At 34.5% G+C, this 19,294-nt stretch overlaps 1 protein-coding gene and 1 long non-coding RNA gene across 2 annotated transcripts; one reads left to right on the top strand and one right to left on the bottom strand.

The window, feature by feature from the left end:
* Positions 1-1,919: 1,919 nt before the first annotated feature.
* LOC130054164 (neuronal acetylcholine receptor subunit beta-3-like) lies at positions 1,920-15,935 on the top strand. The gene is made up of 4 exons (XM_056162768.1): positions 1,920-2,664; positions 2,786-3,529; positions 14,729-14,950; positions 15,153-15,935. Exons 1-4 carry the CDS (start codon positions 2,131-2,133, stop codon positions 15,861-15,863), a joined length of 2,211 nt encoding a protein of 736 aa, XP_056018743.1. The 5' UTR covers positions 1,920-2,130; the 3' UTR covers positions 15,864-15,935.
* LOC130054165 (uncharacterized) lies at positions 7,780-9,050 on the bottom strand. The gene is made up of 2 exons (XR_008802449.1): positions 8,878-9,050; positions 7,780-8,014 (listed from the first exon to the last, which is right to left on the bottom strand). It is a non-coding gene; the product is annotated as an uncharacterized LOC130054165 (long non-coding RNA).
* Positions 15,936-19,294: the final 3,359 nt, after the last annotated feature.

Here is a 19,294-nt window from a genome sequence, read left to right as displayed (position 1 = left end):
ATGCTATTCTCGAAAATATCTAATATAATATCAATAAAATGTGTATTATCATTTTTTTCTTCTTTTCCCTTTTCTTTGTGTTTCGAAATGTGCAAGTCTTTGAGCAATTACCCATAAAAAGTGTTGTTATGATTTTGAATCGGGTAGTAAATATTTTATGTTCGTTTGAGACTGGTCGAATAAGAACATAAACATATTTATTGCAGGTTGATAAATCTAACCTGTTACGTCGAACACGTGGTTGCTATTTATAGTTTGTAAAGGGATTCAGACGTGTCATACCAGTAAGACCGGTTATGTAGAGCATGATTAGCAGGTTCTGTTTCTCAGTCATTCGAGCTCAAGACTTTGCGCTATTCACACGCTGTACAGCCACCCACCCACCCTCTACATACACATTGCTATTGTGGTGTAATGTATATTATCATACAGGTATATAATGTACATGATACAAATATGTGTTACAAAGAAGGTATATGTATATATATATATATATATATATATATATATATATATATATATATATATGTCATTGTAGATATTGAAGATATTCAATCCTCAAGGCAGTGAGGCAGATCGCGTGATATATATACTTATCATGAATAAATGTGCAAGTCTTGGAGCAATTACCCATAAGAAGTGTTGTTATAATTTTGAATCGGGTAGTAAATATTTTATGTTCGTTTGAGACTGGTCGAATAACATAAAATAATGTATGATATGTCATACAGCCTCATAACTACATACGTGCGATGATTTAATAGCGTTTTTACGAGATGGAAAAAAATATTGTAATTCGGACCATACAGCTTTAAGTATATTTTATTTATTTATTTATTTTTCAATTTACTCTACCGATGTAACATTCTCAATAGGTGCTTTATGAAGTTACAATTCATAATACATGTAGGTTGTGTAACTGTTATATACCAATAATGGTTTTATACTTTTTTTTAAAAAGCAGAGAATAACTGCCTGATTATTTCATACCTGTGTGTATATTGTTTTAGTGTATCAAAAAGCATTCAATTTACCTATAGAGGACAATACAAAAGTGTTCACTACTTTATTGTGCGACGCGCGTCGATTACATGTACTTTCAGACGACGTTTTGTCGCTAATTTTAAAGAAAACCGCGCAGCATGTCCCAATTTTATTTCCTCGTAGTATAAAAACTACCGAGAATTATAACACGATTAAGGGCCCATCAAAAAGGAAATGTCCTCTACTTTTACAGGCTGTATTTACTTTCCCCTATTTTCATATATGAATATAGGTAAAACGTCGATCTGTTTAAACATTGAGAAATAAAATCGTAAAATTGCTATTTTATTATAACTTTTCAAGGCCTTAAAAATAATTTTTATATGTACTGAAAGCAGGGAATATATGCTTTTCAAATATATTTTTAAAAATATTGCATTCATAGGGAAAATAAAAAAAAAATCATATCGAGGGGGAAAATGGCCTTGTGAGTTGTGATAAAGCGTTGCGTCATATTCAGACGAAACCAACTTTCACTTTAAATGGTTGTTTTTAATTTAATGACTTTATTTACTTATTGATTTTTACATAGTTAGAAAATAGAGAAAATCGGTACGGTAGAGAAAGGGTTAAGGAAATCAGCATTGACCTCAGAATATCCTAATCGCAACTCCTGCGTCTAAATGCATTAAAATTAAAAACATGCGCTTTTTTATTTTACAGTTTTATTTTTTAAGATTCATGAGTCTTTGGCTGATGGAGAACAGAAAACCGGTCATAACTAAATAGCGATGGTATGACTATTGATGATTTATTTCAAACGTGTGTAATTCGGACCATTGAGGGACATACAAATAATTGCAGAACATTTAATGCATCTCATATATTGTTTTTAATAAAGGTAACACCGAGAAAAATGGTTCCACTGCATGGGTCTCATCATAAAAGAAGTACGAGACTGTTCAGAATTAATGAAGTATTTAAATCTGGCTTTTATCTGTATGAATCTGGACACCTCTGTATCAAGATCAACATTTGTTCAAATATCAGACTGGAATCATTCTTACAAAACATTAAACCCCCATTGCGCCAAGCAATTAAATCGACTTCTCAAAAATAGAGGCACTTTGGAGATTGTAATATGAAATGGCGGATAAGTGTTTCTTTTTCGTCGTTTTCACTGCCTTCTGCTGCCTTTCTGCTGTTTTCGCCAATACTCCAGGAAATTTCAAAACTTGGATGAGCAGTGAGCCATACAAGTCTTACAACAAGCGCATTTTCCCACGAACTAATCAAAATGACAATGTCACGGTGGACATCAAATACTACCTTATTGCCATTACTGGCTTTGACGAAGTGGCCGGAAAGATGGAAACCGTGGGTTACCTAAAGGTCAAATGGAACACGGAACTTCTGACATGGACCTCTACTACTATTCAATCCATTATTCTGCCCCAAGATAATTTTTGGCTGCCATCTTTGGTGGTATCTAATTCCATGAGCTCGCTCTTTGAGTTGGGGCATAAGAGTTATCCTGTCCGGATCAAGAAAAATGGGGACTGTGAGTGGACGGTGGGGATTGTAGCGAAGACAGCTTGTGCAGTTGATGTTTCCTATTATCCTTTTGATGAACAAAACTGTAAAGTTACTCTGAATCCGTGGGGATTCAATGATAATCAGGTATGTTAACAGTATCGTATAACACTGTCCAATACTTGTATGAACTCGTGGCAAAAGTGAAATAATCCTGTTCAATAGTATCCATGTAAAAGAAATATAAACAAGTCCCATTCTGTTTCAGATTTATTTGATGTCTTCTGAGAGCGAGATTGACCTGACTCATTACATGGAAAACGTCCAATGGGATATTGCTGAAACATCCATCGAATCAAAATCCGTTAGCAGTACCTCCTTTCTTCACTTCAAAATCAACATGAAGAGACGACCAGGCTACTTCGTTGTTAATATGGTCATCCCTATCCTTATCCTCGGTCTACTAAATGGTCTTGTCTTCCTCTTACCTGCAGACTCTGGAGAAAGGGTCGGTTTTGCTATCACGGCTTTCCTCACCTTTGCTGTATTCTTGACGTTGGTTTCTGCAAATTTGCCAAAGGCTTCGGAACCCATGTCACTTCTATGTTATTTCCTGACACTAATGCTAGTGATGAGTGCCCTGTCTACCGTCATCACAATCATGACGCTCAGAGTTTATCACCAAGATGATGGTTCTGTGGTCCCGAAATGGCTCAGACATGTTGTTTGTTTTCTAAATTTTGAAAAGTGTAAGAAGTGGTGCTGTTCAGCAAAAAGAAATAAAAATTCGGTCCATGCCAACACTGATGACTTTGAAGATGACGAGGACGAAGAAATTGCCCCTCCACTCAAAAAGAAGATAGGATATGATGATAAGAAGTCTGAAGTATCCTCGGAGGAGGAGGAAGATGACACTGCACATGTCACATGGAGGAAAGTTGGAAAAACCCTTGACATTTTCTTTTTTACATTATTCGTGCTTGGTACTGTCATCATCGCAGTTTTCTTCTTAGTGCCACTGGCAACAGGATCATAATCTCAATCAGTTTCTTTTTATTTCAGTTTTGTGCACTACTTTGCATAAAATACTGGTAAAGTGCATGTGTTTTTCTTAAAATCGAAATTATCATGGTGATAATATTAATTAATCATCAGCGAAAAATTGAATTAAATCGATTCATGCTCCTATTACCTGCAAAGGGCCCTGATATGAAGATAACATATAATGTAAAACTTAAACGGTACCAATTTTGATGCACCAGATGCGCATTTGTTGAATGATATTAAAATGAATTTTACTTCTCTGAAACTACTATACGTGTTGTTATCGATTTGCGATGTATGCATGTAGGAACAGATTTTCAATCCTTGGAGGACTTCAACATTAATGCAGCTTTAAGTGGGAGGAAAGTGGAAGGCGTACGTAGCACTTCAAAATTAATGAAAGTTCGACATTCCCACATTCGCAATTGATCACCTGACACTTCACAGATCCCTTGAGTGTGAAATCTGGGCTGCGTTCAAGATCGTAGCGGCTAGCGTGCTAGATATCTAGCGATCTTGAACGGTTCGCTCAATGTAGCGGCTAGGTAAAATAGCGGAAAATAAACACTTTCTTGTATATCGAGCAAGTTGAATAATATGTTTTGTTAATATCAGATCTATGTTATTTTTTTCCGAAACCGAACATCCGGAAATGGCGAGATTAACCGTAAAAATATGAAAATAAGCCTTCAAAATATATATCCGGCTTTGAGAGACGTGCAGTGCGACAACCTAACGTCGAAATATGATAATATTCATTGGAGTTTGAAATTAAAATTGTGTTTAATGTATTTTTGCACAATATTTCTGAATTGGCAGTATACATTAGGTCTATATATCCGATTTTTACAGTTCAGCGGATAGAGAAGTTCTATATATCGTCTGCTTTCTTTGGTGAAAAATTAAAAATTCTTGCAGATAATTTTTTGTTTTTGTTTTAATGTCGTTCTTGACAGATCTAACGTTATATGCACTTCACTTCAAATATTCAACATTTCTCGAAAGAGAATACCCTAACGTCAAGTATTAGGCCTACATATCAATCATTTCCGAACATCGACTTGACACAATCAATAATCACACCCCCCCCCCCCAATACAATCATTTATCAGTGCAAGAAATGTACGTAACTTGCACTAACAATAATAAAACAACCCCAAATACATACAAGCAGGCATGTACTATTTCTCCAAGTATTTTCTAATACATGATATAACAAATATATACTTTTAGATCTCTAGAGACACCATCAGTTTTCTGGTCAAGCATTACTAACAGATTCTTTTACATTTGCCCACTGAAAAAGCAAAAAAAAAAAAAAAAAAAAAGTTACTTCTAAAATTCTTTTTCTGTTGCTAATAATTATCACAAAATATGAACTTTTCTTATACATAGAAATAGGTCAAATAACGTTTTTAAAATGTCTTGTTTTGTTTAAAATCAGTAGTTGCAGGGGTCTTTGCCCTGGACCCAGTGTCTTCGATGACCCTAGTTTTTTCACTACCCCCTTTTGGATCAGCCACTGCTCTTTAATTCGAACATCCTAGGTGCAATTCTACTTGTGCACAGATCAAGTTTCTTTTTCTTTTTTATTAGGGGAGGGGGGATGTTACAACCTACGTGTAAATGTATACTAGGGGTCCACAATTTGGTATTCAATTCAGAATCTGCATTTAAAAAACCCCACAAGAAAACAAATAGTGTACATTCTAAAAAAAAAAATGGGGGTGGGGGGGGTGGGGAGGTCCAGTCATGTGCTTGCATTTTTTTCATTCATATCTTTTTTTATTGCAAAATTTATTTCTCAGACAACTTTGCTTGGTAGTTATTTACATGCAAGAAAAACAAGAGACACGTGGGCCGCATCGTTTACACAAGTCATCGTGCCGTTATTCAGCTGTTGTGATGAAAAATTTTGACCTTAAGGATCAATTAACATACTGAAAATGAATTCACACAACACAGATACTAATTAGTATGCCTCAACACCAATATCACTAACATGATCTTGCTGTTCTGGATAGGACCAAAGTCACAAGGTCATAGATTATGATATGAATTGAAAGACCTTGCCATAAGAGATATCTACAAAATATGAAAGCTTAAATAGTTCAGGAGATATATGAATAGGTCAGATTTTAATTAAAAGTAGGTCAAATTTCAAGGTCATACACCAAGGTATAAAAAGGTTTTGCCATACAATCTATATACAAAATATGAAAGCCCTCACCAAAATAGTTCCGTATACACGTATGTATATATATATATATATATATATATATATATATATATATATATATATATATATCCCTAAAATGACCAACGACATGAACAACCAGATTGTCAATCTGGTTGTTCGTGTCGTTGGTCATTTTAGTGCTTTGTATAATTTTTTGTATTTGACCTTGTATCCATGTTGTGGATCCGACACTTTTCGGGTGTTGTTGGAACTTGGTGCTTGGTCCATTGGTCACTACGTATCATCCCGCCCTCAAGAACATCAACGGTATTCTGAAGAAACACCTGCCCATTCTGCATGCCAACAAACGAATGGCTGGTGTGTTTAAGGAACCACCGATGGCATCCTTCAGGCGTCCCAGAAACCTGAAGGACATGATAGTAAGGACCAAACTGGATAACCCTTTACCCAATGGAGGTTTCAAAATATGCTCAGACCTCAGATGTCAATTATGCAAATATAGATCAGACACTGAGGGTTTTAGCAGTCCTGTCACGGGTCGCAGTTATAAAATATTGGGAAATTTTTCCTGCAAAACCAATAACTGCATCTATCTCATCAGTTGCGATGTCTGCCAGAAGCAGTACATAGGAGAAACAACAGACCTTCGCAGACGGGTCAACAACCACCGGTCCTCCATCAGAACCAAAAAAGATTTGCCAGTAGCAACACATTTCAATGGCAATAACCACCGATGGGAGGACATGACAGTAGTGGTTATTGATCATGACCCTAGTTGGTCAGATACCGAAAGAAAGCAGAAGGAAAAATTCTGGATGCACAGGTTGAAGTCATTTGAACCGCATGGTATCAACAAACCTACTGACTTCACCAGGATGAATACGGGCTAAACCCTTACTAGATTTTAAGCTTCATCTAGACCTACTCGTCTGATCATGTCCCTAACATTGGTACTATGACCATTTTTGAACACATTTTTTTTTCTCTTTTCAATTCTGGTTACAATCAGTCCATCTTTTTTAATTTTTTTGAACTTCATAACCGATTGCTTACATGTAAAACCCATTTATCAGTTTCCGTGATTCTATGTTTTTCTTACACATCTACCCTAGACATGATCAGTACGGGAATGTCTGATGTTGATTCAATTTCCTGGGCTGCCTATTCTTTGTTTTTGTTTGGAGTTGGTCCATTTTGTTAACTTATTCAAACTTGTTGTTTACATTATCTTTCTCTCAAACTTTGTTCATCTCTTACTTCGTTTACATAGCTTATTTTCATTTATTTATTTATTTGTATTTATTACTTACTATTATCTTTTATAAATTATGCATGGTTAAAATAGAATCTCTCTGGGTAGGAGTTAGCTTTACTATTTGTCAACGTAATTGGGTTAACTCGTTCCACTTGAGATTAATTAAGTTTATTGTTTTTCTTTTCGGACATTTTGGATCAGCTCTTTGGACGAATAAGGCATGTCCTAATTCGTTCCACTTTTAACATTGATTGGCAAGCCTAAAGACCAAAAACATGTAGTCTACGTTGTAAATACGTTTGTAGATTAGTGTAGTTGTAGTGCTAGATGTATTTATATGTAGTTTTTGTTATTATGCTCTGTTGATATTGACCACATTATGTAATTGTTTTCGTTTGTCCTGAAGAAGGGACGGGTCGTCCCGAAAATTTGACAATATCGTTGTTCGTGTCGTTGGTCATTTTAGTGCTTTATATATATATATATATATATATATATATATATATATATATATATATATAGATTGTTAAATGACCCCACCCTAATTTGCCTTCTCATTACTATCTCTGAGACTCTTTTGAAGGGGGCACGACCCTTTATTTGAACAAACTTAAATACCCTTCACTCAAGGATGATTTGTACCAAGTTTGATTGAAATTGGCCCAGTGATTTTGGAGAAGCTGATGGACAGATGGCAGGCAAAAGATGATTAGAATTTTAAAAGATCGGCTAAGCTCCAAACAAAACAAATGAAAACCAGCTGTCATATTAATTTTATTTTATTTTTAAAATTATTTATATCATAATAAAGTTTTATTCTAATCTAATGCAACAGATACTGTTTATGCAACATGCATAATTTTTAATACATGCGAGATTGGGTAGCAAGCATGTTTCTGAATTATTATATATAAAATATTACTTAATTTGAATCAAAATATCATTTACAGATTTTTCATTCATCCTTCATCCCCAATGGAAGTTGATCATTCAAGAATCTGGAATTAAAGAGAAATACAAATGAGAGGGATACTACATCAAAGCATAACAATACAATAATAAACTATTTCTACCATTCTAAAAATGTGGATCAGAATGGTCTTTATTGTGGGTGTTCTGGGGAAGATTAATGCATACATGGGCATATAAGCATGACTGATAAGAATGAATTGTGCATGTATTCACACTGGTTCAAACTCAACATACATACACTGTATAATCTACAAATAATCACATTTAAATAAGCCTTACAGTGTTATGTACACATGGAGAAATTTTGAGGGGGGAAATATAGTTTGAAATTTAAATTGTAAGTCATATTCAACAATGAAAATTTTCACTTCAAATCATGAAGATAAATTTAGAATTTTGTCCCATTGATTGGATGTACTACAAAGAAATAAAAAAAAATGCAGCATAATTTCCTATTTCTAAAGTTTGTAATATAAGTAATTTATTCATATATATTCATATATCCTTTTATGTAGATGGGCAGTATAAAAATAAATCAAACACCTGTCCCATAGGACCTACATGTATATATACCAATTTGAACACAAACTTAATCAAATACATAAATCAGCATCTAGTATACAAAGCATTTCCAAAAACATTAACCATGTACAGTACCCAAAGATATGTAACCTTAACAAAATTTATAAACAAAATGAAGTATCGTTAGTAATAATAAATCTATAGCACTGAAAGCATGTCACATTCACAAACTTCACATTTCAATGTACATGATTCAGAGTATTAATACTCAAAAGAATTCATTATCAAGTGTGCTGCTTGTCATTCCTGTTGCAAACAAAAAAATAAATCATAATTTGACAAGATGCCTGTGGGTTACATCTCTCACCTTTATATTGACTCTTTAATTCTGGTATGATGTTAAATGTCCCATCATTGTATCACTTCCATCATAACTCATTCTTCAGAACCATGATTTCAACCTTCACCAGTACCAAATCCAACTGCCTTATGGCTTAAAGTGTGTGTGTTTGAGAATGCAGCCAGTTGTAACAAACTCACAGTGGTTCTGAATTGAATAAAAAATGTGTGAAAAGTTGACAGTTAAAAATGTTAGGACAATTTTTATCAGAAAAGCTCATCTTGGCTAAAAGAAAAATTATAAATGCATGAATTAACAAGAGACCCACAGGCCTTATTGGTCATCTGAGTATTAGTTAAAAGTATCGTAGTGATACATGAAGGAAAAAAAAATCACACTTTATACCAAATGCCTTGTCGACCTTGATTACATGTACAACTACCTATCTATAATGAACATGATGAAATCAATTGTCAATTATCTGTATAAATGTACCACAATATACAAACAAGAGAACTTTCTAATATTAAATCTAGACAATCCAAATTAATTGTAACTGTGTATTTCATGATCAAAAACAGCTTGAATACAATTAGGATTTACATTTATTTCAGGAGTACTTTTTAGCTCACCTGAACTCAAAAGAGCTTGTCTGGCATGTAGTATAAACTTTACATATTTTTTACTTCCCCAGAACCATGGTGTCAGGGATAATTTTCACTAAACATGTTATTTTAGCATCCATGGGTAAAGGGAATTCAAAAAGCATTTAAATGAAGGGTGGTGCCCTTTTCAAAGGGGAGATAATATTAAGAAATGTTCAAAATGTACCATGGTGGCATGTTTGATATAAAAATCTTCTACACAAGAACCACTAGACTAAAATTATGTGAGGACATCCTTCATTAGTGCAGATTAAAAACTTAGTCAGATTAATGTACAAGCATCCTCAGGCAGTGTAGATTCAAGATTGATCAAATCATGGAAGGGGGATCATACAGTTATTGACTGGGTTAGAGGACAACAACTGTTTCGCTTGACCCAAATGTAAGTTCATACATGCGAGGTCAGAGACATATTTAACATAGTTATAAATGTCCCTGATGAGGTGCACGTGTACACGGTACAGAATGCAGCACTCCATCATCATATGACAGCTGTGTGATGTTACGAAAGCAGAAGATTGATTGATTGATTGATTGTATTTTGTTTAACGTCCCTCTCGAGAATATTTCACTCATATGGAGACGTCACCACTGCCGGTGAAGGGCTGCAAAATTTAGGCCTATGCTCGGTGTTTATGGGCCATTGAGCAGGGGGGGGGGTCTTTATCGTGCCACACCTGCTGTGACACGGGACCTCGGTTTTTGCGGTCTCATCCGAAGGACCGCCCCATTTAGTCGCCTCTTACAACAAGTAAGGGGTACTGAGGACCTATTCTAACATGGATTCCCACGGGATTGAAAGCAGACGATAAAACAAACTTCAAGATCGTGGGATGGAAATGTAGGTAGTAACTAAAGCGTAAAGTGGTACAAAAAGTGCTGAGCTGGTCATAACTGTTACCATCTATGCTTGAAAAAGCAATTATTTCTGCTTACCTTCTTGTCTCACCTTTTCGAATCCCGTAAACAACTTCTAGTAGTAGAATAAAACAATCGCGGTGACGTATTCCGGAAAGATTTTACTTGTTTCGAATATTATTGTTCATATAAGCTAAAATCATTCTCATTTTAGTAAGATCTCGATTTTTTCCGCCATTTTGCTTTAGAATCTAGCACTAAATTTTTATGCTAGCTTTCCCTACGTAGGGGCTAACCTAGCACATCGTTCAAGATCGTAGCGCTACCGAGCCCTACGTAGCCGCTACGATCTTGAACGCAGCCCAGACCCTATGGTAGATAGTCGTGCAAAGTCTCGAGAGCGAGAGTCTGGGGAAAGCGAAACTGGACTATATGGTGGAATTGTCGTAGTTAATTAAATACGATTTAATTCACTTCATGTTGTTTTAATTACTATTGAAATCTATAATTTAACTACATATACTTAAGAAATTGTGAATTGCAAGATACCTATAGCATTGTCTACCAAAATTATTCAATCTTTGCAAAAATCACCTTTCATATGCACAGTTGGCAGATACATACATGTCCATAACTACTCTCAAGATCGTGAAAGTGGAGCTACATGTACTTGAGAATATATCAATAACTATTGCTATGATTATTGCATCCCAAATTTCTAGTATATAAGAATAATTTTCTCTGTCTATAAACTTTACCAGGTATTATTTGACAACCATAGTTCTCTATCAGAAAAATACATTGGTTGCTTATCAATCTTACGCAAAGTCATTTTACCAAAGTCAATTTCTTAAAGTCAGAAAGATATGGATATAAATAAAGGGGGTGACTTTGAGTATTGCGAATGCTCGCATAATTCTGTAAAGTTTATTGGGAAAAGCATCAATTTAAAAAAAAATATTACACAGGTACTTAAAACTCCCTTAACTTTCAAGGTCATGGCATAGACAAAAATCAAGCACGAATAATCATTTTTCAAATGACAAGTTGACTTCTCCAAAAATCCTGAAAAAAAATCAAAAAAAAAATCAAGATGTTTTGCGCGATCTTAATAATTCGTGGGAGGAGGGGTGGGGGGGGGGGTATACATTAATGTTCATACTTCGCTAAATAGTTTTTATTCGTAACTTTCAACTCTACGTTCTCATTCACTGCTACTGTTAACAATAGGGGGGGGGGGGGGGGGTCACTAAATATAACTTTTATTTGCAATCAATATTTGACCTATAACACAGGCAATACGCAAGTTCCGAGATATCAACTCTTCTGTGATGGGGGTACATTCAGTATTCCGGTGAACGCTTGGGTGGGTACAAGATGTATACAAATGTTATAGACTAGCTATGTAAATAAGGATAAAAGTTATTAAAGCGTAAATTTTGTTTATATCTTTATACCAACGGCATGTTTTGAATTTGTCATGTATTAGACGAGAAACTGATGACCCTGTTGCTATTCATTTCTATACAGATTCTCATAGTATTGACGATTATTCTATAATAGGAATTGAAAAACTTTACAAAGATGACATTTATCGTCGCTTTAGAGAAAATCTATGGAAGTAAAAATTGACTACTTATGCACCACTCGGAATAAACAAAAGGGAACATTTTTGTCTTTAATAACTAATGTCTTGTATGCAAAGAACGAGTTATAATAACTGATTTTAACAATATTAATGTATTTACTGTAATAGAGGGCGAAGCCCTCTCACGGCCCGAAGGGCCGTGAGAGCGGAGCTCTCCCTATAGGTAACACGTATATACATGTTTAAAAGGAAAATATAGAAAACTAATGAAAAATTAAACCATACCTATGGAACTTGAAAATTTTGGTTCCAATGGTGTCGATTCGAATACTATCGCGTGGACATGTATTTTTCCATTTTGAATCTCGTGTACCCAAGTTCACGTTATTCTGAGATGTTACATAAAATCCATAAAAGCATGTAAATCTTATTTTCTTAGTCATATATAATCACTCTTCGATTTAAAACGCGAATTGTACAACGTTTCCTATGTTTGTTTATTTGCTAAACACCGACGCTGAATATGACGTCACAATGCACTGTTTACATCAGTTGCAAAGCGTTTCCCGCGTTCAATGAATAGGCGGATCAAAAATGTCTAAAGTTAGAATACTTTGATTGAGCTCTGTCCTCACACTAATATTTCGGGATATTCTTTGTCCTCTTATGGATCTAGATACTAATGCCAATATTTTTTGCTTCGCCCTCAAACACGGTCACGCCGTAAGACATATTATTTCTTGTTTATATTCACTTAGGCCAGAAGTTGACTGCTTTGTGAACAAACATTTCTAAAATTTGTTACATTACTTACCAAATATTTAATTGTACGCATAGTTATATTTTAGGGTGTGTACACGAGGTTGGTGAGTATTGTTCATTTTATTATTAGACTCTTACCTTTTTCAAATGTTTTTCGCGCAATATCAACTTTGACGTTACTTTTCAATTTTATAATACTTACTGTGACGTCATAGTACTTTTGTGTGTGTAGTCTTGCGTTACGTTGCTATGACAGATAATCACGACTGAAGAAGACCGGTAACACGGTCGAAATTTTTCTACAAAGTGTTTAGAGGTATTTATATATATATCCAATAATAAAAGTCAAGAAACACAAAACTCGAATAACATTTCACTGCTAGCGCTTTTGAAAGCGCTAACAGTGAAATGTTATTCGAGTTTTGTGTTTCTTGACTTTTATTATTGGATGTATTTACTGAATTCTTTTTACAATATATATATGTATATATATATATATATATATATATATATATATATATATATATATATATATGCAATGTGTATCATGTATGATCTTCTTGTGTGACAGCGTAGCGGGAATTTCATCGTCATCGAAAGCAAGTTTTATAGACTTGCCTAGATGGTCGAGCGGTCTAGTGCGCTGGTTACACGCTGCTAGGAGATTTGATTCCACAGATCGTGAGTTCAACCGCGGGTAGGGACGGAAGTGGGTATCCAAATATAGTGAAATTTTCTGTGCTTTATATTAAATATATCTTCACTTAGGGCAGTTATGTTCATTTAAGTTCATTGCTATTTCCGTGCTTTATATATAGAGAGAGAAAGAGAGGGAGAGAGAATAAAGGCGAACTGTTTTTGTTTTAGGAAAATAAGATTTTGAATGATTTAAAATAAAAATTCGTGTAAAGGTAATCTATGTGCTCTCTCTCTCTCTCTTCTCTCTCTCTCTCTCTCTCTCTCTCTCTCTCTCTCTCTCTCTCTCTCTCTCTCTCCATAATATAGTGTTCATCTTTGATAAATGAAAAGTTTTCCAGTTTACTTTCGGAAGGTCGGTGGTCTCTTCCCAGGTACATTGTATCTGGGTTCTCTCTTCCACCAATAAAAACTGGGCGCCACCAGATAACCGAAAAATTGTTGAGTGTGGCGGAAAACATTAAATCAATCAATCAATCGCAGTTTCATGGCAATAATTTGTTTGTTGATGAAAACTTTGGCCTTTCAACTTGACATGAATACCTAAATATCATAAAATATAGAGAAAAAATATCTAAAGTTTGTTTTATGATTAGAGGCATGGAAACAATAGAAGCATGGAATAATTTGTACAGTCAATCTCATAATACCAACAACTTAAAACATTTTAAACTCTTTGGAAAGGTAAATGCTGAATTTGTTTTAGAAAATATTTACAAAGTTGCTGTATCAACTCAGGTGACTTTTAATACCGATATGGGCCTCTTGCGTTACATTTTCCAAAGCGTATGTTGTAGATGATCAGTGCATGAATCACAAATATGACGAACTACATTGTTCTAATTTAAAAGACATGGTTTAAATGGTTTAATTGCCAAGTCGAGTTGAAATGACGCATGTGTAGCACTGTATGTGATTTAGACGTGTATCGAAAGCCAAAACATCATTAATAATTAAGGAAGAAGAGAAAATAATGAGATTAATAGTAAGGATTGTATATCTAGCCTGCTTTGTGGGCCCTTTCTGTTTGTTTACGACTGTTGATGGCCAAACAAATCCGACACCCACAGACTTTAAAGCATGGCTTGGTCAAGCTCCGTACAGTACGTACAACAAAAAAGTTTTCCCTCGAAGTAACCAAAACGACAACATTACTGTGGAGATGTCATTCTTCCTGATCGCACTCAATGACTTTGATGAGGTATCAGGACATATTGAAATGGTGGGATACATAACGGCCAAGTGGGAGAATCAACTGCTCACGTGGACATCTGCTGAAAGCCCGATGTCGTATCTGCTTCTTCCCCAGGACTACTTATGGAAACCATCGATTGTGCTATCCAATTCCGTCAAATCCCTCAAAGAACTTGGGCACAAAAGTTACAGGATTCGCATAGACAATTCTGGGAATCATGAATGGGTTGTTGGAATTGTATCAAAGACTGCATGTGCTGTCGATGTAACATATTATCCTTTTGACAAGCAGTCCTGTAACATCACCTTCAATCCATGGGGTTATACCCAAGACCAGGTAAAAGGTTTACACTTTTTATAATTTAAGACCAGATAAAAGGTTTACACCTTTTACAATTTTATGTTCAGTATTGCAATTGTTTCTTAACTTTTTCAATTATACACAATTTTAAGCAGAAATTTTGTTTCTGGATGTAGTTTTTATTATTTGAGAATTTTGTTGTTTAGTGTTATTCATTAATGATGATATCTACTTGTAGATTGACTTGGTCACCTCCGACACCACTGTCGATCTGACACACTACCAGGAAAATGTAGAGTGGACCATTGCTAGCTCTTTAGTAGATAAAACAGTTGTGGACAATGCTGTCTACGTCAACTTTGTGCTGAACCTGGACAGAAAACCAGGCTACTTCATTATCAACATGATTATCCCTATTCTCATCCTCAGTCTTTTGAATGGTCTCGTATTTCTCCTTCCGGCAGACTCTGGTGAACGTGTAGGATACGCAATTACAGCTTTCCTAACCTTCGCCGTCTTCCTTTCCATGGTCTCTGAAAATCTCCCTAAAGCATCCGAACCAATGTCTATGTTATGTTATTTCTTAACCCTAATGTTATGTCTTAGCGCTCTGTCCACCATTATAACGATTCTGATTCTCCGAGTTCATCATCAACATGAGGAGTCAGAAGTTCCCAAATTCCTGCGCCACATTATTGCATTCATCAAATGTGATAAATGCAGAAAGTGGTGCTGTTCCGACGACAAAGTCCGAGAAATAAACCCCGATGATGAAGAAGAGGAGGAGGAAGATGAAAATGGTGATCTAGGGAAGAACCCTGACGACACGAAGCACATTACGTGGAAGGTTGCAGCTAGAGTTTTGGACTATTTCTTTTTCCTTGTTTTTCTTGGAGGAACATCGGCCATTACTGTCTTGTTTCTTATTCCACTTGCAATGGCTGGTTGAGAGAGAAAGAGAGAATCTATGTAGCTGCATCCAAACTGAATACATATTTTGAATAAAATTGTAAATATCCTACATGAATGTATGTACTATTTTGATTTCATTACGATTTTACTACTTTATAACTTTACACAGAAAGTACGGAATATTTTTTTTTATATTTCCAGATTAGTATTCCTTAACAATCTTTCGAGTTTAACTTTCAAACATCAAATTTTCTTTTATCACATTACAAGTACACTGTAGTTGCCATAATTATTTTCTTCCTTAAATTACATTAAGAAAACCTAGATAATAAATGTTTCATTAAGAAATACAAATGTAACGCAACTTTCCTATGAAATACTTCTAAAATATGGTGTTTATTACTTGCTGAATATACATCTTGTTCACATCACAATGCCCATTCGACCAATTACGTTGTACAAAATAGCCAGGGCTAATCCATGCCCGCTATAGGTTGTTGATTGAATTGATAACGACGGATTGTATTATACATGCATGGTACATGTATTATCAGGACAGTAAACGTGAAAAAAATTCATTCAACACATATATATGAACAGAATTGTTGAAGAATATAAGAGAGAGAGAGAGGGGGGGGGGTATATATGACAATGTCATAGATAAATATATTATACAAATTAGCATTTCCAATATTTAGGACGTTTCGTTCAATTGATATTTTTCTATTATAAGAATGAACTGTAAAACTGACCAAGAGAAGTTGAATGTAGTGCATTTTGAATAGTCTAAAAAAAAAAAAAAAAAAAAAAAATAAATAAATAAAAACATGGTAAAATTGAGTATTAGCATTTATACAACCAATTTACGGGTTTTTCAAAACTTTAAATACTCAGAGAACTTTGATCTGATCTTTTCAAGGAGTTTCATAAGATATTTGAACTGAGTGCTCTCTTTGATTACATGTTTAACTAAAGGCAATCATGGCGTATTTAATTACGAATTAATTGTCACGAATACTGTTTTTGATTGTTTTAAATTGAAAATTTGGGTGATAAAGTATGCTTTGTTCTCGACCCATAGTGACCAGATTTATGTTCCATGCCTGATTTTCAAAGCAAACACATTGTTTAAAAATCGTGACACAAATTGTTTAGCCTATCGAGTGAAGTTATATCACGTATCTGGCAAGATATCGCGTCCAAATACCTCAATCGTTCGGTTTGAGCACGGTATTTTAATTCTTTTCATCATCTTTCATAAACCGCACCATTGAGAACCAAAGCTGTCGTATATCTGTCACCCCCGGAGTGCAAACAGTGGTGACTCTAATTGAAATGCCATCAAGTATGCTTTAACTAATTGCTCAATCCTTTTGTTATAACATCTTGACAATACAATATGATCAAATCAACTAATTGCGCGTATCAAAACTTCAAAAATAATCTGGCACAATCATGTTTAAAATAAAACAGGCCGGATGCAAAGTACACAGCCTTCTATTACGACAGTATTGGTTAAAAAAGATTTCATTGAACTATAATTTTAAATATTTATGTTTACCAATAATTTAAAATAAACCTATGCTATAGGTTGTTTATATGTAAAATCTGATTAGCTTTCTCCTATTTCCGAGAAAATTAGCTCTAAATTTCGAAGTAATCATCACGTAATTTTGAGATCTTATGTCTTAATTTCGATATTTTTTTTCACATGATTTCAAGGCATTTGCTCTCAATTTCAAGACAATTGACTCGATATTTCGAAATACTTATCTCAAAGTTTCAATATCTTTACTCGTAGTACAGATATATTCTCTTGTACATTCAATATTTTTTCCTCACAATTACGAGATTTGCCTTTTTTTGACAAGGAACTCGGAATTACGAGAAAATGATCTTAATTATGCTCCCCAAACAAAGTTTGGGAACATATTGTTTTTACTCCGTTTCTTATTAACGGAAGACCTTCTAGTGATTGTACTGTTTAGTAGAAGACCTTATAGTGATTGTATTGTTTCTTTTTATTATTATTATATATTTGTTTTCAGGTTCACACAACATTTATTCACATAATGACAGTCAGGGTTTTAACATCATGCCCTTACAAACCCACCTGACTAGGGGTACAGGGTATTTTATCTACCATTTACTCACACATCCACTCTAATAGGCATTCATTCAAAGTTAGAGGAGGGAGAGGAAGAGAATTAGAAAGGAATGAAGTTAATCTGGCTTATCATATATACACTATACAAGATAATGTTAATCTGATAGGTTGTCACAACTAAAGGTATCAAATGTATTTCAAATGTACTGTTATGACATTGATAATAACTTCCGAGGATACATAGGCTAATGTATACAATTATATATTATGTATAGATTCTGGATGATCTAAACTCTATCAATATTTTACTTTATGAAATGCATTCCATTTCTTCTCAAAGACATTTACATAATTATTTTTGCATGCTAACTGCCTTTCTACTTCAAGTGGCAACAAAGTTATTTCGTTTTTACCCTATGTGGCCCCGTTAGGGAGCTACAGTTTGGCCCCTAAAAATTACTTCAAGAAATAACTCGAGAACGGTAAAGAATTTCTAAATACTTGTTGAACAAAAAATGTTTGAAATGTCATGACCTTTCTTACGATATCAAGCAAAAGGGGCTGACCCTTTAAATTAGGGGCCCAGAAGGGTCCAAAGGTTTATGAGAATATCTCAGAAACTATTAATATTTTGTAATAAGTCATTGAAGCGGAAATGTTCATCTAAACGAGCTTGTTCTTATCAAATCAAAAAGTAGGTCATATGTTACGTAATAAGGGATTTTAAGGGCCAAAATCATAAATAATTGACGCCTCATATCTTGAAAACGACAAATATTTTGAAAAGCATTATTGAACAAAAGTTGTTCAGAATGATAATCTAAACAATATGTACATTTCGTTTTTTCCCTATGTGGCCCCGTTAGGGAGCTACAGTTTGGCCCCTAAATATTTCTTGTAGAGATAACTCGAGAACAGTAAAGAATTTCTAAATACTTGTTGAGCAAAAAATGTTTAAAATGACAAGGCCTTTCTTACGATATCAAGCAAAACGGGCTGGCCCTTTAAATTAGGGGTTCAGAAGGGTCCACATGTTTTTGAGAATATCTCAGAAACTATTAATATTTTATAATAAGTTGTAGAAGCGGAAATGTTCATCTCAACGAGCTTGATCTTATCAAATCAAAAAGTAGGTCATATGTTACGTAATTAGAGATTTTAAGGGCCAAAATCGTAAATATTTGACGCCTCATATCTTTAAAACGACATATTTTTGGAAAAGCATTATTGAACAAAAGTTGTTCAATGTGTCATAACCTTTCGATCAATATCAAAAAATGGGTCTGTGGGCCTCATGGCTCGCCTGTAGAGTCGATTTTTGTCGATATCAGTCGATTTCAAAAACTTGTAACTGGTAAATA

Source organism: Ostrea edulis, chromosome 4 (assembly GCF_947568905.1).
Source record: "Ostrea edulis chromosome 4, xbOstEdul1.1, whole genome shotgun sequence".
Lineage (NCBI taxonomy): Eukaryota > Metazoa > Mollusca > Bivalvia > Ostreida > Ostreidae > Ostrea > Ostrea edulis.
The sequence above is the reverse complement of the archived record's forward strand: the minus strand, read 5'-3'. Positions and strand labels throughout refer to the sequence as shown.

Coding starts and splice junctions, on each gene's coding strand:
- LOC130054164 (XM_056162768.1), top strand. CDS start 2,131: ATGGCGGATAAGTGTTTCTTTTTCGTCGTTTTCACTGCCTTCTGCTGC. Junction 2,665..2,785: donor GGGGATTCAATGATAATCAG/GTATGTTAACAG, acceptor ATTCTGTTTCAG/ATTTATTTGATGTCTTCTGA. Junction 14,951..15,152: donor GGGGTTATACCCAAGACCAG/GTAAAAGGTTTA, acceptor ATCTACTTGTAG/ATTGACTTGGTCACCTCCGA.